This window comes from Chiloscyllium plagiosum, unplaced genomic scaffold (assembly GCF_037043375.1).
Source record: "Chiloscyllium plagiosum isolate Xiang-an unplaced genomic scaffold, Cpla_swu_hap1 HiC_scaffold_2, whole genome shotgun sequence".
NCBI lineage: Eukaryota > Metazoa > Chordata > Chondrichthyes > Orectolobiformes > Hemiscylliidae > Chiloscyllium > Chiloscyllium plagiosum.
In genome coordinates, this window is record NW_028270140.1 from 47670731 (window position 1) to 47696863 (window position 26133).

General features: G+C 40.5%; 1 protein-coding gene across 1 annotated transcript in view; it reads left to right on the forward strand.

Moving 5' to 3' along the window:
* The window catches only part of ric1 (RIC1 homolog, RAB6A GEF complex partner 1), a 218438-nt gene that overhangs the window by 120340 nt on the left and 71965 nt on the right, over positions 1 to 26133 (forward strand). Inside the window, exons 5-9 of the mRNA XM_043715245.2 lie at positions 8921 to 9063; positions 15782 to 15915; positions 17517 to 17608; positions 24095 to 24183; positions 25287 to 25431. Of these exons, the coding sequence (XP_043571180.2) occupies positions 8921 to 9063; positions 15782 to 15915; positions 17517 to 17608; positions 24095 to 24183; positions 25287 to 25431 (603 nt within the window). The remainder of the gene's footprint in view (positions 1 to 8920; positions 9064 to 15781; positions 15916 to 17516; positions 17609 to 24094; positions 24184 to 25286; positions 25432 to 26133) is intronic.

A 26133-nucleotide genomic window follows, 5' to 3' on the forward strand; every position in this document is an offset into this window, starting at 1 on the left:
TCAAGTGATTTAGTTTCTGAGAAAATAGAAAAGCTGTGCAATGGCAGTGTAGAGTTAACTTCTAATACAGATTTCATATTACTCTGAAGACAAGTGCACCTGAAACCCTGAGAATAAAGAACATAATTGATTTTGTTAATTTCTGGTGTGATGAATGGTCATGATACAATATTGTTTAGTAAATTTGTGTTCTAAAGTGGAAAGCACCATTTATTTCTTTGAAGTTTGATTTGTATTTATATTGTGTGCGTTAAGAAGGGAAGGACATGAAATTCAAAAATTAAACTAAAATTGAGCATGGTACCAGTTGTCTGGAAATTTGTTTGCATGCATTTAAATTTGGCTTTTTAAAGTCCTATTGCTGAATATTTTGCTGCTTTAGAAGCAAAAGTAGAATAGAAGACTAACTGACCCTATTGCCTCGCAACAAAATGTCCTATGACACAGAAATGAGTTATTTTAGAGAGATGGAACCAGGTTAGTGAGTATGCACGCTTCTAAACTCATTTAAATCCCTACAATGTGGAACCAGGCCCTTCGGCCCAATAAGTCCGCACCGATCCTCCGAAGAGTAACCCACCTAGACCCATTCCCCATTCAATATTTACCCCAACTGGTGCACCTAGCCTACACACCCCTGAACACTATGGGCAATTTAGCATGGCCAATTCACCTAACCTGCACATCTTTGGATTGTGGGAGAAAACAGGAGCACCAGGAGGAAAGGCACACAGGCATGGGAGGAATGTGCAAACTCCACACAGATAGTTGCCCGAGGCTGGAATCGAACCCAGGTCCCTGGTGTTGAGGCAGCAGAGCTAACCACTGAGCCACTGTGCTGCCTGTGAGCATCCAAGGCTGAATGTCCCAGACTGCTGGAGTGTTCCCCAAATGGGACAGAGCACCCCTGCCTGGTGATTATTGTGCGGTGTCCATTCATCCGTTACCATAGCGTCTGTTGGTCTCACCAATGTACCATGCCTCAGGGCATCCTTGCCTGCAGCATATGAGGTAGACAACGTTGGCAGAGTCAATGAGTACCTGCCACGTATGTGATGAGTGGTGTCCCCACGTGCAATGGTGGTTTCCGTGTCAACACTGACAAGTCTTGCAGTAGTTGCCATGACAGGGTTGTACGATGCTGTGGTCCACTGTCATGGCAACCACTGCAAGACATTTCAGAGTTTCGACACGGATACCACCATTACACATGGGGACAACACGCTCCAGGCAAGGATACCCTGGGCATGGTACATTGGCGCGACAAGGCAGATGTTACAACAACAAGATGAATGGACACTGCACAGCCATCACCAGGAGTGTTCCCTCCCAGTTGGGGAACAGTTCAGGGGTCAGGGACATTCTGCCTCGGATCTTCAGGTGACCGTCCTCCAAAATGGACTTCGGCACTGGGAACAGCACACAGTGGTCGAGCAGAGGCTGATAGCCAAGTTCGGTACCATGTGGATGGCCTCAACTGGGACCTTGGGTGCTTTCGCTCTCGCTCTCTCTCACACACGCACGCTCTCTCATTCATATGCGCGCTCTCTCATACATACAAACATACTAACACCCACGCACACTCACATGCCTATACCCCATCTCACACACAAACACTTTCCCAAGCTTGCAAATACGCACTCACTCAAGTGCACTCACTCTCATGTGCGCGCTCTCATATACACACGCCCACATAAGTCTATGGGGTGAATTTGTATTTCCAGAATTAAATTTGCACATACATTCTATTTTGCTCAAAAAGTGCACGACCTGCGGGCAGTCAATCCATGTATTATTTTGTAAATTTCCACTTTGGAAATGGAACCAGTCTCACTCAAGATTGGGATACAGACAGACTCTAACTTCATACCTTCAATGCATTGTCTGAGTTGAGATGTCACTTTTTTATACTAAAACCTTAAGTTATCTTGAGAATGTGACTTAAAAGAAGTTCTGGGATTTACATATTAATGAACCAAAATCTACAACCCATTCGAAAAGGTGAAAGACTTAACAACAACCTAGGTTTGTTCAATATATAATTTCAGTTGCTTGACATTAATCTTTTGCTATAAATTCTGTGTCTTACGCTCCTGCTTCTCAACCACCTGATGAAGGAGCAGTGCTCCAAAAGCTGGCACTTCCAGATAAATCTGTTGGACTATAACTTAGTGTTGTGATTTTTAACTTCTTTGAGAGAAACAGATCGTTCAGAAGCAACTTAAGGGTGTCAGGAAAAGATCATAACTAAAGAAGAGCATTGAATGAATGTAGAGTTTGGTCAGAAAAAAAAGTTCCTCATACTGTCACAATTTTAACAGGGTAACACTTCAATAACGTTTAAGATCTATAAGATGGTTCTTGAAGGTAAAAGGATTGAAGCCTTTTTCTGATGGTTTTTAATGAGTGTTTCAACCACTTGTGTAGTGTAATAAAATTAGTGTTTTCTTTCTCATTTGCTTGTAATAAACTTACATTCCCTTGTTAAACTGTACTCGCAAATTTTTGTGTGTCTCTGACCCTCTCAAATTGACCATCTATTTTATTTCTGCAGTTAGGTCACATTTCATTCTGGTGTTTGAACAGTATTGCCGTAAATTGGGATTATAATACTAGTATCCAAACACAGAAGAGAAGCAAGCAGAGGTCATTACTGTTGCTGCCCTGTTTAGTTCACTGTTTGCCTTCTAGGAAGCTACTGCTGGGGACAGTTGCATGCAGTATATTCTCCTATAAACTGAATTCTAGAATTTCACATTGGGTGTGCTGACCTATAAAAAGTGCAAAATTAATTGTTTCAGAAACACAATCTTTATTCAACCATCTGCTTGATTAACTTTGCGCCAGAACATATTTTCTTATGCCATGATGGTCTGAACCTGTTTTATCTTTCCAACTTTATTTTAATTCCATGTATTTTTTCTAATCTGCATTGCCATTTGGTAGACAACTCTGTGCTGCTGGGTTATTGGAGAAAGCTAAGCTACCTTTTGTTTATCCTACTTTCTTTGGACTTTCCCTGCCAGATTCATGATGCATATTGCAACCCACCAATCTACCAAATAAAATCCACAACTGTAGAGCTTGATATGGCAGAAATATAGACTCCTGATTAAAACTTATTTATTTAACCAAGCCAGCGAGTCTAACTGTCAAATAAGCATTAAAATAATTGTGAGGCACTACCTTTTAGTAGAAAGGTCATGAAAGCCGTACAATCCTTGAAAACCAAGTGAGCAATGAATAGAGGTACAAAACGATTTGGGCTTAAGGGCACATGTCACTAAAAGAGGCGACTGATTAATTAGGGAGAAAGTGAGGTCTGCAGATGCTGGAGATCAGAGATGGAAATGTGTTGCTGGAAAAGCGCAGCAGGTCAGGCAGCATCTAGGGAACAGGAGAATCGACGTTTTGGGCATTAGCCCTTCTTCAGTTAATTAGCACATTAAAATAACTAACCAATATCACCTGGTTCATTTATAGAGGAACTGAATGAAAAAGCCAAAAATTTATGTTAAACTTGTCTAAGGTCTACATTAGACCAAAATGGAGAACTGAGCCTTTCGTATGAGATGTATGTGGAAAAGGAGTAGGCCACTCAATCCCTCAAGACTGAATCACCATTCAATGACATCAGGGTTAAAGATGCTAAAGGATTTATGAATGATACTTTCAAGCAAGATTGAATGGGTAGAGGCTTGACTTCCTAAACGAGAGAAGACACTGGAATAACCAAATAGAGCTGCTTAAGATTGCATAAAGGTTTGAAAGCATATAACATAACAGTGATGATTCTGTTCAGAAGAGATCCGCCCTAGAGACATAAATGTAAGATGGTTGTTAATAAATTCAATAGGAAATTCAAAAGAAAACTCTTTACCTCGAGTGTGTGGAGTATCAACATTACATGCATATGAGAGGAAGCTAGATACATAAGGAGGGAGTATGGAGCAAGTACACTGTATGTTGATGGGATTAGATGAAATGTGAAAGGTCACTTTTGTGGATGGACATGAAGCTTTGGGCCAAATTATATGTTTCTGTACTGTAAATATTTTGTAATGTTTTTGGGCACAAGTGGAGAGCAGCCCAAGTTTAATTGAATTTAAACAGATTGTCAAGACTGCATTGGTAATTATGTATAACCTGTAGAACCAGGATCACCCTACCTATCGAGATTTTGCATGATCTGAAACTGCATAAGAATCACACAGTGATAGTAATGAGCTCGACTGGCTTTATCCTGCATACCTCACCTATTAGCAAATCACTCATGGGCGATTAACTTGGTTCAACAATTCCACCATCAAGATTAAATTTCAGAAACACCTTAATCTCAAAGAAAAGCCTGGAACCATTCCTTTCTTAAATCCTCCCAAAGCGATCATGTAATAGCTTGCAGAATAAGGCCAAATTAATATTTGAGTGGTCATTAGGTTGTTCAACAGTTGAACCACATAACATATTGTAAAATTTGCATGCATTACCATATGCACACCATATCTTGAAAAATTGATTCCTCTAGTTGGAGTTGAGTTTATATGCTGAAGTTAATCTGTTGATGGTATTAGCTTGCATATCCCCTCTTTCACAGACTCTAGATATCCTAAAGCATGATAAATTATAAAATATTTAGGAAGATCACTTTGGACCACATTGGAGGACTGAGCATTTAGTATGAGATGTATATGGAAAAGGAATGGCCATTGCTAAGAAGCAGGCCATTCAACATGTTGTCTCTGCTGGTCCCCCTTAACAGCAATTCATCTAGTGCCACTCAGCTGCCTCTTCCAAATAGCCTGCACATTCTTCCTTTTAAGATAACCCAGTTCAGCCTTGAGTACCTCAATTGAGCCTGTTTCCACTGCACACTCAGTCAGTGCATTTTAGATCCTAATCACTTATGATCTGAAAAGGTTGCACATTGACTTTGTTTCTTCTGTCAGTTTCCTTAAATCTGTCACCCTAGTTCTTGATGCTTCCTAGGATGTGAACATTTTTTTTCTTATAGTTTTGAATGCCTCCATTAAATCTTCACCCAACCTTCTCTTCTACAAGGAAAAGAGGCCCACCCTCTTCATGTAATAAGTGAAGTTCCTCATCTCTGGGTCCATTTGTGTCAGACTTTTCTGCTCTGTGGCTAAAGCCTTCATGTCTTTTCATCCATTTGAGGCAGAACTAGTATCCTGTAGACATTTAGTGTAGCTTCCTTGTTTTTGATTCTGTAGCCTTATTGATGAAATCTAGCATGCTATATGCTTTATTATACATGTTTTTCCAGTCTTTCCTACCACCTTGAATAATTTATGCGTGTGTACACCCAGATCCCTTTGTTCCTACACCCCTCTGCATTTATAAATAGAATCCCTTCATACTTATCTGTATGAAACTTAATCTGCCACGTTTCCACCTATTCTACCAATTACCTATGTCTTTTCAAGTTTCTGCATTGTCCTCCTCGCAGTTCACAATACTTTCAAGTTTTACAGAAACAGAACAAGGTTATAACACCAAACCTTTGGGAAATTCCAGAATATACCTTTTAAATAACCTTTAAATGTTGCTCTTTCATATCACTCAGCCTGCTTCCCCATTCATGCGAGAGTACTTTTTTTATTCCATGAACTAGAATTTTACCCACCAGTCTGTAATGCAATACTATATAAAATGTTTTTTGTCGGTCATGTACAACACATCCACAATAATTATCCTCATCACTGGATGAATATTCGGATAAAAATAATGTGCAAGGGAAAGGGGTAAAAGTAAATTAAGCATTGGTAATAATCTTCATTTGAAGAGTTTGAAGACATGACGGGCTGAATGACTGTCTGCTACATAGTAACACTTGTGATTCTGTGATCTACCCCCCTGTTACCTCACCAAAATATGCAAGCAAAGTTGTCAAATATTATTTTCCTGTACCAAATTTATTCTGGCTTTTATTAAACTGCATTTGTCCAGTGATTTTCTCATGGATTGCTATTTTTAGAATTTTCACTGGCCTGTCATTGTTGGGATTATCATGACATCCTTTTTTTGAATATGCACATGCATTTACAATTCTTCAGTCCTCTGACACTACCTCTGAGTCTTAGGGAATATGGAAAATTATGCTCACTATCTCAATTTCCACTGTGACTTCCTTTAGTATCCACTGGCACATCTCCTCCCATCCTGGTGCCTCATCAACTTTAAATACAGGCAATCTATTCAATTTCACCTCACCGATTTTTAAATGCTTCACAGATTTGAATTACAATGCCGCCTTTTTCATCATGATTGGCACAGGATCATTATGCTCAGTAAAGATCAATACAAAGTTTCACGTAAATATTTAGACATGCCCTCTGCCTCTGCCCTCCGTGTGCAAATCATCTTGATCGCTTATAAGCCCTACACTGCCTTTTCAGCCACCTTTTAATGATTTATATATATAACTTCTAGATTCCCTTCTTTGTTAGTCTGTGGTTTTATTTCTTGCTTTGCCTTTCCTATTTGCGCTCTCTTCATGTTTAATCAATTCCCTTTTGTATCTTTTATATTCAACCTGGTTTTCAGTTGTATTATTGATCTATTATTTCTCATAAGCATTTTATAAAATATTAATCACAATACTTTTGTCATACAGGGAGCTTTGGGTTTATTAGTCATACTTTTCCCTAGTTAGACTGTGCTGGACTACCTCTTTAAAGTCAGTCCAATGTCTCAACCTTTTGATTCTGATTTTCCTGGGCCAGATCCATTTGAAGTGATTTATCCTCAGTTAATTATTTTTAATCTGGATTATTCCTTGTCTTTCCATGGCCAATCTAAATTTTATTGGAACGATTACTATCCCATGAATGTTTCCTCATTCACGCTTGATCCATTGGCTGATTCTCGAGAACCAGGACAAGTACAGCTCTCTTCTTGTTAGACTAGAAACATACTGCTAAAGGAAAAAAAGTCCTGAACACAATCCAAGAACTCTCATCCCTTTTTACACTACTTTTATACTACTATTGAAGTCTGTATTCAGTTAATTGATGTTTCCCAATACAGCTTTGTAATTCCTGGACTTTCAAAAACAAGAATTGCTGGAGAAATTCAGGTCTCTCAGCATCTGTGGAGGAAAATCAGTTAACATTTCGAGGTCAGTGACCCTGCTTCAGAGCTACGGAGTTCTCTTCTAATTCCTGAATTTCTTTGTAAATTTCTTGCAGTTTTGTTCCTCTCCATCTTTCCCACCAGTTGGTGTTTTGTCGACTACAACTGAACAAACATACCTTTTCCCTTCCTCACTTCCAGTCAAATAGGTTCCATCCTACACTGCTTTAGAAAATCTTTCTACTGCAATGTTCTTAGACAATACTGCCTCTTCTCCCTTTCCTTCCTTTTCCTATTTTTCTTGACCGCCTTGAATTGAAGAATATTTAATACTCTGCCTTGCCGCATTTGAGCCAGGCCTCTGTTATAACCACAAGATATTTCCACCATCAGACAACCTGTGCTTTTGATTCAACAATCTTTTTGTTATAATCTGTATATCCACGTACATGTGCGTTAACTCTAAATTACATTTTGTTACTTTCTACCTTCTTCTAAACTCCTTTAATAACACTGTTTAATACTTCAGTGCTACCTGCCTTTCCCATTATTCTGTGGACCTTGTTTTTCCACTTTAGTACTCCCCGATTCCCACACTCAACCAAGTTAGTTAAAAACTTTCCTGAATAATACTAACAAATTGTGCATTAAGGACACTTGTCCTGGTCCTGTTTAGGTGCAACCAATTCAACCTGTATAACTCCCAACCTCCACAAGAGCTGGTCCCAGGAATTTAAAGCCCTGCGTCCTCCATAATTTTTCCAGCTATTATTTCATCTGCTTAATCTTCCTATTTCTATACTTATTTGCATGAGTTTCTGAGAGACGTCCAAAAATGATCACTAAGATATTCCTTGCTACTTTCTTATGTAGCTTCATAAATTCAGACTGAACGATGACTTTCTGCCTAAATCATTCATGCCAATGTGGACCATAACTGGCTATTCAACCTACCTCTTAAAAGTGACATCTTTGACCTTGTCATCAAGGAGGCAACGTAGCATCCTGTATTCACATCTGCAATTGCAGAAGCTTTTGTTTGTTAGTGTGATTATTGACCTCCCATTCCTTAATCTATCTATATGTTTGAGTCAAACGTGGTGCCATGGACTTCACTCTGGTTACTTTCCTAGATGAACCATTGCTGTCATCAGCATTCCGATTTTCAGTACAGGTTGGAGAGTGAGATGCAGTCAGAGAATACCTGCATACTGCCTTTTTCTTCTTGACAGTCTGGTGGTCACTCATTTCCTCTCTGAACGCACTTAACTGTAGAATGAGTACACCTAATAATATGCTACCCTCAAAGCCTTTAATCTTATGGATGATTAGATCATCTGTTTTTCGTGCCATTGGTTGAATGGTGGTCTGGTTGTACATCCCATTGGGAAAATTCCTTGCTTTTCAAGAGGTGGTATTGAATTGTTTACGTCTACCTGCTAGGAAAGAGAGGAGTTCGCGTTGATGTCTCATCTGACAGTGTCAATAATCCTTATTTTACTTTCTAATTCTGTTTAAAGAAAATTGTATTATTTATTCACTTTCTAACCAACCACTGTGTAAAGACATTTCTCAATTATAATTTAATATTTGTTTAGCGGTATTGTGCTTAAATCTGTAATGGCATATTTTACCTCCAGGAAGAATGCCATTGTGTATCATTCCATTTAATCATGATCAAAGTCTACTACTTCGTCGATTGTTGAGTAGAGTAACTGAAAATTGGATTTATGTATGCTTCTGCCCGTGATTAAACTTGGTGAATTCCACTCTTAATTTTATTGTAATGCATCAAAGTTCCTAAACTAATTTATTTTCCCTCTTTGCTCAGTTTGCAGTCCATGCAGGACGATTTGGTCATTGCTACTAATGATGGGATACTGCACCTTATTCATTGGGATGGCTTGACAAATGGAAGGAAAGCCATTAATCTTTGTTCAGTCCCATTTTCTGTAGACCTGCAGTCTTCGAGAGGTAAGGTCTTCATACTTTGAACTGTGCTGAAATTCAGCTTAGCTAGAGTAAGTTAACTTGCAGAATAATATAAATGTGAATAAATAAAACAAAAATCATAAGACCCTTCAAAACCACCATTCAAAACCTCCATTCAGCATACTGGTGACGTATTTTCTGCCTTAGTTCTACTTCCCTATCTATCTTCTGTATCATTTGTTGCTATGAGACCTTGGAGTGACCAGAACCCTCTTGGATACATAATTCCAAAGATTCATGACCCCCTGTGGTGCTTGACTATTTAAACTTGCCAAATTGAAAATGCCCCATACATCAAAATTCTCTGCTCCCTTTCCATCAACTGAGCCTATATAGATTGATCTCAGAGAATTCCTACTATTGCCTCTTAACCTTCTGAATCACAGAAACTATGCAGAAGGAGATCATTCAGCTCATTGTGTCTATGCTGGCTCTCAGCAATTTAACTTAGTGCTAATCTCTCACATTTTCCCTGCAACTCAATGCCGCCTTGAATGCCTCAAATGAGCATATCTTTTGCACACTCCCAGGCATGTATTCCATGCCCTAACTAGTTATGTGAGAGAAATGTTATCTCAGTCTCTTATTTCCTTCTTTTGCAAAGCGCTTTAATCATCTGCCCTCTGGTTCTCGATCTCTTGACATGGGGAAACGGTTTTGCCCTATCAACTCTGTCCAGATTCTTTGTAACTTTGAAAAAAATTTATCAAATCTTCTCTTAGCCTTCTCTCCAAGAAAAACAGTCCCAACATCTGTCGGTGTGGCATCTTCTCAAAGAACCTTTTGAAAATCTAAGATAGAAATGTTGCTTTTATGGTGTCAGGGTTAAGGATGACTAAAACGTTTGAAGCATATTGTCAAAGAAGAGAGTGAGAATCCAGAAGTTTATGAATCTGTAGGAATGACCGAGTTAGTGAAATGGTTAAGGCTTTGCAGGGTGAATATAAGAGGTTAGATAGAAGGTTTAAAAAAAAACGTCAGAAGTAGTAATTTCTGGTTTACTGCAGGTGTCAAGTTCTAATGTAGGGAATAAAAGGATAGGGGAGATAAATCAGTGGCTGAAGAGGTGGTGCAATGTGCTGGGGTTCAGTTTCTTGGATCATTGTGATCTCTTCTGGGACAGAAAAGACCTGTTCAAAAGGATGAGTTTCATCTGAACTGGAAGGGGACCAGTACCTTGGCAAGGAGATTTGCTAGTTCTGCTTTGGGAACCTGTAAGCATTTGTACAGGGGTGGGGTTTGTCAGTAACAGTGAAAATAAAAAGAAAGGTGACGCTGAAAAGAGCACTTTAATTAGAAAAGACATACGAGCAAGTCAGAACGAGCTAACTCTGAAGAACTAAACTGCATTTATTTCAAGGCAAGTGTCTTAACAGGTAAGGTTGATGAACTCATAATGTATGGGAAAATGGGACTGGGACGTCCTAGCTATATTACCGACTTGGCTGAGGGAAGGACAGGACTGGCAACTCAATATTCCAGGTCCTAGATGTTGTAGGAAGGATAGGTGAGGAGGGGGAGTGGCATTTTTGATTAATGTAAGCATTACTTCTGTAATTAGAGAAGAAGTTTCTGAGGGATTGTCCAATGAAAATGTATGGGTTGAAATTAGAAATAAGAAAGGGATGATCACCTTGATGGGATTGTACTATAGCCCCCCCCAATAGTCAGATGGAAATTGATAAGCAAATATGTAGAGAAATCTCAAATATATGTAAGAATAATAACATAATATATAGGGGATTTTAATTTTTCAAACATTGACTTGGACTGCCACAGTGTTAAAGGTTTGGATGATGAAGAACGTGTTAAATGTGTTCAGGAAAATTTTCTTTGTCAATATGTAAATGTTCCTACTAGAGAGCGCAATTGTTGACCTCTTGGGAAATGAGGCAACATAAATGACTGAAGTATTAGTCAGGGAAGACTTTTGGAGTAGTGATCATAATACTATTAGTTTATGGGAAAGGGTAAGTCTTCCATAAAAGTTAAAGTTCTTAATTGGAATAAGGCAAATTTTGAGGGTAAAAAACAAAACTTTCAGAAGTTGATTGGAGTAGACAGTTTGCAGGGATGACTGACAGGTGGAAGGCCTTCAAAAGTGTGATATTGAGTTTTCAGAGACATTCTGCTCTTTTTAGGGTGAAAGGCAAGGCTGATAAGATTAGGGAACAATGGATGAATGTCGATATTGAGATTCTAGTCACGAATAAGAAAATAATTATATGTTCGATATAGACAACTGCAATCAACTGAATCTCTGAAAGTATAAAAATGTGTAGGGCATTCTTATGAAGGAAATCAGGAAGGCAAAAATGGACATGAAATAACCTTGGCAGATAAAGTTAAAGATAATCCATAAAGATTCTACAAATGTGTTAAGAGTAAGAGAACAGCTAGAGAGAGAGTAGGACCTCTTAAAGATCAATGAGGTCATCTTTGTTCAACCTTAAGAGATGGGAGAGATAATAAATGAGTATTTTGCATCAGCTTTTACTGTTGAGAAAGAAATGGAGGCTAGAGACCTCCTGGAAATAAATACTGATATTTTGAAAACAGTTCACATTACAGCAAAGGAGGTGCTCGAGCTCTCAGAAAAATGTAGAGGTTTCAGGACCTGATCAAGTGCATCCCAGGAGAGAGTGGGACGTTAGGGAGGAACTTCCAGGACCCCAAGCAGATATGTTTGTATCATCTATAAATGTGGTGAAGTACCAAACGACTGGAGGATGGCTAATGTGCCATTATTTTAAAAAGGCTGTAAGGAGAAGCCTGGAAACTGTAGACCTGAGAATCTGACATCACTGGTGGATAAGTTGTTGGAAGTGATCCTGAAAGATAGGATTTACGTGCAGTTGGGGAGGGAAGGATTGATTAGGCATAGTCAGTATGGTGTTGTGCGAGGGAAATCGTGTCTCTCAAACTTGATTGAGTTTTTTAATGATGTAACCAAAATGATTGAGGTTAGAGCGGTTGATGTTGTTTACTTAGACTTTAGTAAAACCTTTGAACTGGTTCTGCATGGTAAACTAATTAGTAAAGTTAGATCACATGGGATTCAAGGTGAGCTTGTCAATTGGATACAAAGTAGCTTTACAGTAAGAGACAGAGGGTGGTGGTGGTCGGTTGTTGTTTGGACTGGAGGCAGGGTTTGGTATTAGGTTGCTCTTGTTTGTCATTTAGATAAATGGTTTGGATGAGAATATAGGAGGCATGGTTAGTAAGTTTGTAGGTAACATCAAAATTGTTGGTGTAGTGGATAGTGAAGTAGGTTATCTAAGATTGCAAGGAGGTCTTGATCTGATGAGTCATGTAGTGTGAAGTATTGCATTTTGGTAATACAAGCAAGGACTGGACGTATACAATTAATGATCGGGCCCTCAGCAATGTTGTTGAGAAAAGAGAGACTGAGGGGCTCAGGGACAGAGTTCTTTGAAAGTTGCATAGCAGATAGACATGGTGGATGTCATGTTGAGGTTGTACAAGATGTTGCAGAGACCTCTTCTGAAGCAGTTCTGTTTGCCCTGTTACAGGAAGGATGTTATTAAACTGGAGAAGCTTCAGAAAAGACTTAGAGTCATTGGGTTATACAGCATGGAAACCGATCCTTCAGTCTAACTTGTTCATGCCTACCAGATAGTCTAAATTAATTTGGTCCCATTTGCCAGCATTTGACCCCTATCCTTCTAAATCCTTCCTATTCATCTATCCATCCAGATGCTTTTTAAATGTTGTAATTGTACCAGCCTCCACCACTTCCTCTGGCAGCTCATTCCATACATGCATCACCCTCTGCGTGAACAAGTTGCCCCTTAGGTCCCCTTCACTGTAAACCTATGCCCTCTAGTTCTGGACTCCGCTACTCTGGAGAAAAGACCTTGGTTATTCACCCTATCTATGTCTCATGATTTTGTGAACTCCTATAAAGTCAATGCTCAGCCTCCAATGCTCTGGAGAAAATAGCCCCAGCCTATTCAGCATCTCCCTTTGGCTCACACCCTCCATATCTGGCAACATCCTTGTAAATATTTTCTGAAGCCTTTCAAGTTTCACAACTTTCTTCCTGTAACAGGGAGACCAGAATTGAACGCGGTAGACCAAAAGTGCCCTAATTAATGTTCTGTACAGCCACAACATGGTCTCCCAAATCCTATATACAATGCATTGATTAACGAAGGCAAGCATAAAAAACACCTTCTTCACTATCCTGTTTACTGACATCTCTGCTTCCTTGGAACTATGAACTTGCACTCCAAGGTCTCTTCGTTCAGCAACATTCCCCAGGACCTTACCATTAAGTGTATAAGCCCTGCCCTGATTTGCCTTTCCAAAATGCAGCAATTCACATTTAACTAAATTAAACTTCATCTGCCACTCATCAGTTTTCTGCACAATGTGATCTGAGGTAACCTTTTTGGCCAATTTGGTGTCATCTGTAAATATACTAACTGTACCTCCTACGTTCACATCCAAATCATTTATATAAATGACAAAAAGCAGTGGACCCAGCACTGATCCTTGTGGCATACCGCTGGTCACAAGCCTCCAGTCTGAAAAACAACACTGCAACACCACCCCCTATCTCAACAAGGGATAATTCAAACCTTGTTCACCTTAACCATATTTCTGTCAAGGTAATTATATCAAACTCACTTCCCTATTTAAGGTACTAGTTATCCTCTTACAAATACTTGTACATTCAAGTGAAGAGAGTTCAATTTTTTTAAAGCCATTGTTCTTAGCATGGAGCTTTTTTGTTGTACTGCTTTTTTGTTGTCAAAATCCTATTATTCCTTTCCTAACATTATGGGTCCACCCACAGCAAATGGTTCAAGAAGGCAGCTCACTATCACCTTCTCAAGGGCAATTAGGGATGGGCAATAAGTACTGGCCGGCCAGCAATGCCCATGTTTCTCTCATATATATTTACAAAGCTAGAAAGGTGATAATGCGGTCTATGGATAGTTAAAAATGTATTGACTCTGCTATCTACCCCACAATCCATGTCCTGCCATGAAATGAGTTGCTTCACTGAATGTAATGTTGAAGTTGAAGTTTATTTCCAATTCCTAATTTGAGAAGGTGATTGTGATCTACATTCTTGACAACTATGTTAAAAATTAACTAAATTGCTGTAAGTGTAGAGTCATACAGAAGGTAGACCAAGTAAGAACAGCTGATTTGTTTCCCTAAAGGACTTCAGCAAACTGGTTTTTTTGCAACCATTCTGGAAATTTCATGATCACAGTGTAGCATCTCAGTCCAGATTTATTTAACAAACTAAATTTACATTCCCAAAATGCCATGTTAGCATTTGAAATTTTCTTTTTAATCCGAGGCCCTTGTGTTATTAGACCAAGATCAGCAGGTATTTCTTTGGTTGCAGTTCTGAGTTGCAGTATCTCAAGCATGTTATCATCCAACTAGATATTCATTGCAGAAGCTTGTAGACTGTACAAAATCCACATAGGTGAGGGGTGGGATGTCAGAGAAAAGTATTCTCCTCAAACCTCCAAAAATTATTGCATCTTTAGACAGGCTCAACTTCTCCAATTTCACTTCATTTGTACTGTCCAGGTTTGCCAGAAATATTAACCTTAAGTTGTCACATTCCACTACACTCTGCTATTCTCCTAACCAATGCTGCCTACTAAATCTGGGATTACCAAGTTCGTCTGCTTGGCCTTACTTATTGCATTTAAAATTACCATCTCAAAGGAAAGCTAATGCAAGCTTACTAAACAAAAGCATGCTAATGAAAATCATTTCACCATTTTAAATAAATGTCATAAAGATGGGTAAAATTTCTAACCAGCATATTTATTTTAATAACCTATTAAATACCTGGAATCTAATTATCCCCAAAAAATGTTTTGTCTCCATACGATTCTTTCCACTGCCTTCCTTCACGTTACTTCCCTTTCCTCACTACATAGGAGCCAGGAGAAGGTGATGCTAAGTGAGAAGGAGCGAGGTGGTCAAGAAAGGCAGCAAGTGAATTGGTGTGTTGGAGTATGATAGGTTGAACATATGCACTTAGAACACACTTGGTGCATTTGCAGTAACTGCATAAAATCAGTAATGGTGACAGTGCTAGTCTTGTATATTCTGTTATTACAAACTGCATTAAAACAAAAAAATGCCTCTTGCACTTTCAACAAGGTATATCTGTATTTCAAGTTTTCACTTTATTAGTATTGGTTATTCCAACACATTAATAAAAATATTCTGAAGTGCCTGACTTTGCTCAAATGCAAACGTTAAGCAAGTATGGACTCCAGAACCTATTATTTTGCCAAGTCATTTGACAGAACTTGTTCATGCAATTTTCACTGTGCTGCTGAAAAGATTTCAGCATGGTGACATGAACTAAAGCACAGACTTTCAAGATTTGTTAAATGAGCAGTCCAGATATTATGTCATTTAATCAAAGATTTCTAATTTCTGTATTACATTCATGGAGAATTGATTGTACATTGCACGGCTCGGTGTGGAAATTTAATGTTTTTTAAATGTAAGTTTATTTATATACGCATAATGCAGTATTAATCAGCTTGCAATTGATCCAACACACGCAAACGATTCCTTAGTTAATTCAAAATGTATGGTGTACAGCAGATACAAAGCTAGCTGTTGGATGCTTGAAAATTCTGGAATGAATTGTACAGAGTGCTATGGTGTTCTGTTTTTTTGTTGACAGGTCCTTCATTAGATTTTGAATCTGTACATATTCAAGACATGGAATATGGGTCAACTCTTGATGGTTTTGCTGTGGTTTTTGATGATGGTCGGATTGGTTTCGTTACTCCTGTGTCCAGTAAACTTACAGCTGAAGTAAATGCATTTTAGTTGTAACATGTTATTCACACAGTGTAATAAATTTGAAAGCATTTTGTCTGTGTTAATTGATATTTCAGTTGATTATTTGATGTAAGTTTTGGAAACTAAATTTGAGATTTTGAAATATAGAGCCAAGCTTTTTTCTTTTGTTATGATCAAATGTGTCATGAAATAATGCATCCTTGCTCTTTATCACTTAAAGTGGTTTCACTGCTGCTAAATTTCCAGTTTTGCTGTGTGACCAATATTGGGTGGTGACTGAGGAGTTATACTATAGGTTAGGATACACTCTCTGTAGTAAGCAATGGTATCTTTGCTTTAACACCTCTCACTTATAACATTACTGAAATAAATCCTTCCTTATGTAGGAAATGTAGGTGCAGCACCAGATTCCAGTTCAAATCCCTGAAGAAAAGTGGAGGCTGATGACTACAGTTTTTCAATTAGAGTAATTCTGAGCATGAATGCTATTAGCTTCAACGCTTTTTTAATGCTTTTGTTTTAAAGATGCGTAAAAGCAATAGCGGTTTCTTAAAGTGCAGTCTTGATATATTGCCTTCATATCTCATTGCTTGAAATTATGTTGTTCAATCTCAAAGTTGATCACATTGACTTCAACGACTTTGCTGGCCTGTCAACAAGTTACCACTGAGCTTGATACTTTGGTTAACAACGCCATTGGATTGCAGTGGGCAGTGGAAAAATTAATGCTGTAGTTATGTCAAAAATGGAAGGTTCTCTTCAGAAATAGGAAATTAAAGCTTATTGTTAGGAAATAGAGCTTGCTTTGAATCTAATAATGTATTATTTTGTAGGTGACATTTAGATAAATGATTACGGAAAAATCACTTTACACAATCACGGTTACAAATGGTTTTCATGGAAGTGTTTGTAGAACAGCATACTGGTAGCTGAAGCTAAATTTTAAAAATTTAATGTTTAAAACACTTTTGTGTGACATAGAACAGAGGTAGGGTGGATTTGGGATAAAATCATCAGTGATATCTGGATATATGAAAGACTGGTGTGTGATGATTAGCAGTACACACATTTAATTCTCTCAAGACTTCTTGTTTATTACTTGATTTTATGTTGTCACAATTCAGGAACACTTCTATGGTCTTGAGGTCTAAGGTGTAACAGTAACAGCTATTACTTTTAATAAATGATTCTAAAACCTGTTGTCCTTGCCCCATACCATTAGTGAGACTGTGATTAAAATGGCCCAACTCTCCCTGATGTATCCTTTTTACAAAAACCTGTGCTATATCCTGTAACCATGAGGCTGACTGTTGAATTGACTTTTTATTTTCACGTGTATATCTATATGTGACTGTTATTGCTCTTGATGCTGTTAATGAATAGTCTTTCAGAATAATAAGAATGTTGTCCAAAAATCTAGAATATAATGACAATTGTCAGATTGAACAAGTATCCTCCAGAAGCAGGCTGATGTTTCAAAGCAGATTTGTGTACTTTATTATTGGAGGTTGTAATTGTGCAACCCGAGTAAGAATGTCAGAGCTGTTATGAACAGGGACTTGTGATATGTCCCATGTATAGTACTTGTGTAAAATTATAATCTATCTTTTCAGAACTTGCATGGTGTGTGGGCACAAGAAATAACCGATGGTACTTGTGTGGCTGTAAACAACAAGTACAAATTAATGGCCTTTGGGTGTGCCAAGTAAGTGGACTTCATCTTGTTGACATTAAAGTTTAAACTTCATGAAACAGGTCCCAAAAAACAGTGTCAAGGTTTTACATAATTATGATATTTTGAGAATTGTGAAAGAATTTCAAAGAACAGTTGTAAAAAATTGTCTTTACTATTTGACAAATTTGTCATAGTGAAGAACTTGGTGTGATATGATATGCCCAAACTAGTCAGAGACATTTGACAAAAATCCACATGAAATGTACAATCCCTCTCCAGAATTTCTACTGTCAACTTAGATTTAGAAACTGAATGTATGTTTGTTAAATGTGCAGATGATCCCAACCTACAAGCATTTGTGAAATCATTGTCCTTTTCAGAAATTTCAAACATGTGTTGGCAAATATATATTAGAAGAAAAATGATAAGTTTACTACAAACTAATATAAAATACAGCGACAGAGGAAAGAAAATAGCTGCTGGAAAAGTTGTTTAAATTGTTTGAAATTAATTTGGAAGAGATGTCGAGGATGGAAGCTAATTTAACTCCAAGCTGGTTCTGACATCGTCAGATCATATTTGATCTGTCCCTCAACTACTTTTACTTGATTTTGTTAATCACTTCTTGATATATTGATCTAAAAATATTATCAATCTCAGTCTTGATTACATCCACATCAACAATTTTGAGGACAAAGTTTGAGTTAGATTAGTCTTTGTATGAAAAGGTACTCAGTACTTTCATTTCCATTAGTTTACCTATGATTTTAAAGATTATACCCTTATTTTAGATTTCCCCTTTGGAGAATATAGTTGTCTTGTGTATACTAAATGGAAGATATCTCATGTCCCTCATGTCCCAACCAATGTTAAGGATATCTGTTTGCAAATAATCTCTAAAGCCTTCTGAAAGTCCACATGGACAATATTTATGTGCACATTCTGATGAGCCAATGTCAAAAAAATCTTTTAAGTTAGTTAGATATGACCTACCTTAACATTTCTTTGGTCAGTGTATACTTACCCAAATACTCAGTGACATTTCTAACAATTGTGATCTTACTGGGTGGTGTTCCTGCTCCACTGAACTCATCTCTACCTACCTCGACACAGTCCTATCCCCCCTAGTCCAGGAACTCCCCCACATATGTTCGAGACACCACCCACGCACTCCACCTCCTCCAAGACTTCCATTTCCCCGGCCCCCAACGCCTCATCTTCACCATGGATATCCAATCCCTCTACACCTCCATCCGCCATGACCAGGGCCTCCAAGCCCTCCATTTTTTCCTCTCCAGACGTCCCCAACATTACCCTTCCAACGACACACTCATTTGTTTGGCCGAACTGATCCTCACCCTTAACAATTTCTCCTTCGAATCCTCCCACTTCCTCCAGACCAAAGGGGTAGCCATGGGCACACGTATGGGCCCCAGCTATGCCTGTCTCTTTGTTGGCTACGTAGAACAGTTGATCTTCTGTAATTACACCGGCACCACTCCCCACCTCGTGCTCCCGCGAGGAGGTTGAGCAATTTATCAACTTCGCCAACACATTCCACCCTGACCTTAAATTTACCTGGACCATCTCTGACACCTCCCTCCCCTTCCTGGACCTCTCCATCTCCATTAATGTCGACCGACTTGACACTGACATGTTTTACAAACCCACCGACTCCCACAGCTACCTGGATTACACCTCTTCCCACCCTACCTCTTGCAAAAATGCCATCCCGTATTCCCAATTCCTCGGCCTCCGCCGTATCTGCTCCCAGGAGGACCAGTTCCACCACAGAACACACCAGATGGCCTCCTTCTTTAGAGACCGCAATTTCCCTTCCCACGTGGTTAAAGATGCCCTCCAATGAATCTCGTCCACATCCCGCACCTCCGCCCTCAGACCCCACCCCTCCAACCGTAACAAGGACAGAACGCCCCTGGTGCTCACCTTCCACCCTACCAACCTTCACATAAACCAAATCATCCGCCGACATTTCTGCCACCTCCAAAAAGACCCCACGACCAGAGGTATATTTCCCTCCCCACCCCTTTCTGCCTTCCGCAAAGACCGTTCCCTCCGTGACTACCTGGTCAGGTCCACACCCGCCCCCCACAACCCACCCTCCCATCCTGGCACCTTCCCCTGCCACCGTAGGAACTGTAAAACCTGCGCCACACCACCTCCCTCACCTCTATCCAAGGCCATAAAGGAGCCTTCCACATCCATCATAGTTTTACCTGCACATCCACTAATATCATTTATTGTATCCGTTGCTCCCGATGCAGTCTCCTCTACATTGGGGAGACTGGGTGCCTCCTAGCAGAGCGCTTTAGGGAACATCTCTGGGACACCCTCACCAATCAACGACACCGCCCCATGGCCCAACATTTCAACTCCCCCTCCCACTCTGCCGAGGACATGGAAGTCCTGGGCCTCCTTCGCCGCTCCCTCACCACCAGACGCCTCGGAACACTTCACCCCAGGGCATCAATGTGGACTTCACCAGTTTCCTCATTTCCCCTTCCCCCCACCTCACCCTAGTTCCAAACTTCCAGCTCAGCACTGTCCCCATGACATGTCCGGAATTGTCCTACCTGCCTATCTCCTTTTCCACATATCCACTCCACCCTCTCCTCCCTGCCTATCACCTTCATCCCCTACCCCACTAACCTATTGTACTCTATGCTACTTTCTCCCCACTCCCACCCTCTTCTAGCTTATCTCTCCACGCTTCAGGCTCTCTGCCTTTATTCCTGATGAAGGGCTTTTGCCCGAAACGTCGATTTCGCTGCTCCTTGGATGCTGCCTGAACTGCTGTGCTCTTCCAGCACCACTAATGAGAGGTGCTTATGATAGATTGGTGGGAAAGATGGAACGGATTGGTGGGAAACAAGATGGACAGGTAGGTCAGGTCAGGAGGGTAGTGCCGAGTTGGAAGGTTGATCTAGGACTCGGTGGGGAGATATGGAAACTGGTGAAGCCCATGCTGTAGGGCCCTGAAGTGGAAGATGAGGCATTCTTCCTGTAGTTGGCCGGTGGCTTGGATTTGGCAGTGGAGGAGGGCCAGAACTTGTATGTTCCTGCGGGAGTGTGAGGAGGATTTGAAGTGGTTGGCCACAGGGCGGTGGGGTCGTTTGGTGTGTGTGGACCAGAGATGTTCCCTGAACCATTCTGCAAGTTGGCGTTCGGTCTCCCCAATATAGAGGAGACCACATCGAGAACAGTGGTTGCAGTAAAAAAGCTGGAAGGATGTGCAAGAAAATCTCTGCCAGATTTCAAATGATCATTGACGACCTTGGTTGGAGGTGAGGGGGGAGGTTTGGGCGCAGGTTTTGCACCTCGTGCGGCAACATGGAATGTGCCAGGTGTAGAGGGTTGTGTGGACTTCAGTCTCACCATCAAACCAGCTGACAAGGGGAGCACAATGGTAATTAGGCACACTGACCTCTACCTCGCCAAAGCCAGATGCCAACTCACTGACATCTCTTCCTACCACCCCCTCAACCACGACCCCACCTCATCACCAAACAATCATCTCCCAAACTATCCACAACCTCATCACCTCTTAATTCCCCAACCCACACCGCATGGTTCTACCTCTTACACAAAACTTTCAAACCTGACTGCCTCGGTCGACCAATTGTCTTGCCTGCTCCTGCCGCACCAATCTCATCCCCTCAAATCTCAACTCTGTCTTGTCCCCCTTGGTCCAGGAATTCCCCACATTCGTCCGGGACACCACCCACGCCCTCCACCACTTCCATGACTTTCAATTCCCCAGCCCCAACACCCCATCTTCACCATGGATATCCAGACCCTATACACCTCTGTCTGCCATGATGAAGGCCGAAAAGTTCTGTTTCTTCCTCTCCCGCGACCCAACCAGTCCCCCTTCTCCACACTCTGATTCAATCAGCGGAACTGGTCCTCACCTTCAATACCTTCTTCGAATCCTCCCACTTCCTACAGACAAGAGGGGTAACCATGGGCACCCTCATGTGTCCTAGTTATGATTGCCTCTTTGTAGTATATGTGGAATGGTCCCTCTTTTGTAGCTACACTGGCACCACACCCCACCTTTTCCTCTGCTACATTGATGACTATATCAGCACCCAAATGGTTAATCAACTTCACCAACATCTTCCACCTTGAAGGAGTTAACGTGGACCATCTCCTGACACCACTCTCCCCTTCCTGGACTTCTCTGTCTCTGGCGACCAGCTCAACATAGATATCTATTTCAAACTCGCCGACTCTGACAGCTGCCTCCCCACATCCAACCGGTTAAAAATGCGATCCCTTACTCCCAATTCCTCCATCTCCACTGTATCTGCTCCAGGAGGAGCAAAAAGCAGTTCCACTCCAGGATGTCCCAGATGTCCTCCTATTTCAAGGCCCGAAATTTCTCCCCTCATGTGATCAACAATGCCCTCTGCTCTTGAATCCCACCCGCCCAGCCACAATGCAGAAAGAACACCTCGTCCTTCTATTCCACCCCACGAATCTCCCCCACAGTTCATATCCTCCATCAGACCCCACCACCAAAAATATATTTCCCTCCCCACCCCATCCTTTCCATAAAGACCATTCCCTCCATGACTCCCTTGTTAGGTACACACTCCCCAACATCCACCCTCTGCAGCCGGCACCTTCATCTGATGCTGCATGAGGTGCAAAACCTGCCCCCGACCCCCCTCCAAGGCTCTAAAGGATAATTCCAAGTCAGGCAGAGATTTTCCTGCATATCCTTCCACCTGTTTTACTGCATCCGTTGCTCTCGATGTGGTTTCCTTTACATCGGGGTGACTGAGCGCCAACTTGCAGAGTGGTTCAGGGAACAACTCTGGTCTGCACCAAACAACCCCACCACCCTGTGGCAAACCATTTCAACATTCTCCTCCACCCCACCCCATGCTCCCCCCAAAGACATGCGAATCCTGGCCCCCCTCCATTGCCAAATCAAAGCCAACCGCCAACTGGAGGAAGAACACCTCATCATCTGCCTCGGGACCCTACAACCACATGGCATCAATATCGACTTCACTAGTTTCCATATCTCCCCACCCCCCATCTTATCCCAGATCCCCTCCCAACTCAGCACTGTCCTCTTGACCTGACCTACCTGTCCATCTTCCTACCCACCATTCTTTTCCACCTATCGCTATCCTACCTACCTTCTCGCCTCACCACCTATTTCTCACTCAGCCCCCTTCCCCCTCCACATACCTGATAAAGGGCTTATGCCTGCAATGTTGACCGTTCTGCTCCTCATGCTGCCTGACCTGTTGTGCTTTTTCGAGCGCCATGCTTTTCGACTCTCCAGCATCTGCAGTCCTTATTTCCTCCTAGTGTTTGATGAGGTGTCTTGTGAAATTAATTTGCACAGAATAACAGCACATTATGTAGGGCAGAACACATTATCATGGACAAATGATGAGTTAACTAACAGGAAGTAGAGTAGGGACATATGTTTTTTTAAAACTATAAACTATAGTTAAACTACAATCAGAACTTTGGAATGCAGAAGGATTTGTGCAGGATTCTCAACAATCTATATTGATGATTTCGATGAGGGGCCAAATGTATGCTAACTAAATTTGCTAATGACTCCAAATTAGTGACAAAAACAAGTTGTCAAAAAGAGAGACATACATTCAAATGGGTGGGCAAAATTTAAACAGATGGATTATAAATGCTAATGTATCTCTTTGGGCAGAAGAATAGAGAAGCAGTTTTCTAAGGTGTAGAGAGATTGCAGGACTCTGGTGCATTGTGCTCTGGGTGAGTTGGTACACGAATCTCAAAATGCTAGTTTACAGATACAGCAAGTGATTAGAAAAGTGAATTGAATGTTGCCATTTGTTGCGAGGCTGAATGAAAATGAATAGGGAAGCTTTACTGCCGCTGTAACGGCACCAGTGAGACCACATTGGGAGTGCTCAGTGTGCAATTTTAGGCTGTTCTTTATTTTAATAAGTTTAATTACAAATATAATAACTTAAAAAGCAGTTCCAAGAAAGTGCACTTGAATCATACCTGGAATGAAAGGCTTATCTTGTGAAGTAAAGTTGAAAAGGGGATGTCGGACTGCGTTGGAGTTTAGAAGTATGAAAGGTGATCTCTGAAATATAAGATATTGAGGGGACTAGATCATGTGAGCAGGCAGGAGCATGTACCCTCTTATATTAGTTCAAGAATAAGATGTCCTTCTTTAAGACCCAGGTGAGTTTTTTTTCATTCATTTTTAGAGCATGAAATTCCCCACCACCCCCAAAAGATAGTGCAAGATTAGTTTTGAATGTAAGAAACAATTGTAAACTGCCACAGGTGGGAGTTGAGCATCTTTCTTGCCATCCTTGTCAATAATTATCTCACATCCTGCTAATACTATAGGCTGATGATCAATGTCTTGTCCTCTATTTCCTGGTCTTAACATTCATTATCTTGATAAATGAAAAATTTATATGTAAATGTTTCAAAGACTGTTGTTAACTGATTGTTTTTCTATTCTGCCAGTGGTTCAGTTTTAGTTTACACAATGGATACAACTACAGGAGCTATGCAGTTGTCCCACAAGTTGGAATTAACTCCTAAACATTACCCTGGTAGGTTTACAATTTCATGACCCATCTGTCCTTGCTGAAAGCTTTCATATTATAACCAGTCAATTTTGAAGAGCATTCACAACATTGTTGAACTGTGCACTCTTTAGTATTCACTTTAAGATTAATTAACATAAATTTTCTTGCTGGAATTAGCATTATGGATGGGCACTAAATGCTGGCCTAGCCAGCGATGCCCATATCCCATGAATGAATTTTTAAAAAGTGTGTTTTTTCTCTAAAACTGTCAATAAATGTGCATTTTAAATTGGCAAAAGGATCTAGATATTCCATGCATGTACCTGTGTGTGCTCTTCAAATTCTAGAACAAAAGTATTGGCCAACTTGGGTTGTTGAAGGCAGTTTTGTAAAAATGTATTTGTTCTGCTGCAACTAAGGCATTCACAAAAGCTGGATCATGAGGTGACATTATCACCATTGTCATTGTCTTCAGGATAGCAGTGAGACCGTGATAGTTGCCATCACATGCAATTAGCAAACTTCAGTGAAAAACTGATTCAAAATGTTAAAACACTTATTCTGAAGTTGCAGTCCACTTTGCATTTCATTGTATTTGTTTCTCAGAATAGCATCTCACTATTGAGTGGTTCAAAATTGTATTTCAAATATAAGTTTACCTTGCCACAAAGTTAAAAATGACCCTTCAACCTACATCCCGAGGTTACGATTAACTGAGCATCAGTGCTGGCGCAGCTGACTATAATATTTTGTGTGTATAATCTAGGTTTAATTGTTTGAGTTCTTCAGGAGTAAAATGTTATTATTTAACTTTTAACTTTTCCTTTCTGTATCTTAATCTTACTCCAACTCCCCCCCCCCCCCCCCCCTCATTCTCTCCCTCTCTACACTCTTCTCCTACACTCTCTACTCTCTCTCTACACCCCGCCGCCCCCCACCATGGTTGTGTGCACCCTTCTCTCTCTCTCCTTCCTCTGTCATCTGTGCTGGTGGTATCTTCCCTGTGTCCCTTCCTCTGTTCCCCCCTCTGTCTTCCCCCCTCCATCGCTCCACTATGTGGAGTATTTCACTAGATTTTCTAGAGCAAGATGTTAGTACTCATTCAGATTCTTCTTTACATTGAACAGATATTTGGAACAAGACTGGGGCAGTGAAACAAATCAGATGGTCACCTGATTGTAGTGTTGCTATGGTAACATGGGTTTGTGGAGGCTTATCCTTATGGAGTGTTTTTGGTGCTCATCTATTTTGCACACTGGGTGGAGATTTTGCGTGAGTGTTCCCTTCCAAAATTCTAATTCTGCGCGATTTTTGCATATACCCTTAAGTAAATGGGGACTATTTTAAAATGTCTTTTATAATATGTTTCAGGTTTCTAAGAGTTCATTTGGATTATTGCTGGAGTTCAAGTTAAAATTGTCAAACTATTTTTGAGTATGTATATTGACACGTGTACTTTTGATTATGTCAACTTCAAACTGAATTTTCCAGCCTGGTTTTTGAAACCAAATGATTACTCCTGTAATATTGTTCATAGAATCCCTGTAATGTGGAAACAAGTCATTTGACCCAACAAATCCAAATGACCCTCAGAATATCCCACCCAGACCCATTCTCCTACCCCATTATTCTATATAAGGGTGGCACAGTGGCTCAGTGGTTGGCACTGCTGCCTCACAGCGCCAGAGACCCAGGTTTGATTCCAGCCTGTTTCCACACTGTAGGGATTCTATATTTTCCCATGACTAATGAACCTAACCTACACGTCCCTGAACACTATGAGCAATTTAGCATGGCCAATTCATCTAACCTGCACATAGACCCATAAAGATGTACAACACAGAAACAGACCCTTCATTCAACTCGTCCATGCCAACTAGATATCTTAACCTAATTAGTCCCATTTGCTAACACTTGGCCCATATCCCTCTAATCCCTTCCTATTCATTTGCCCATCCAGATGCCTTTTAAATG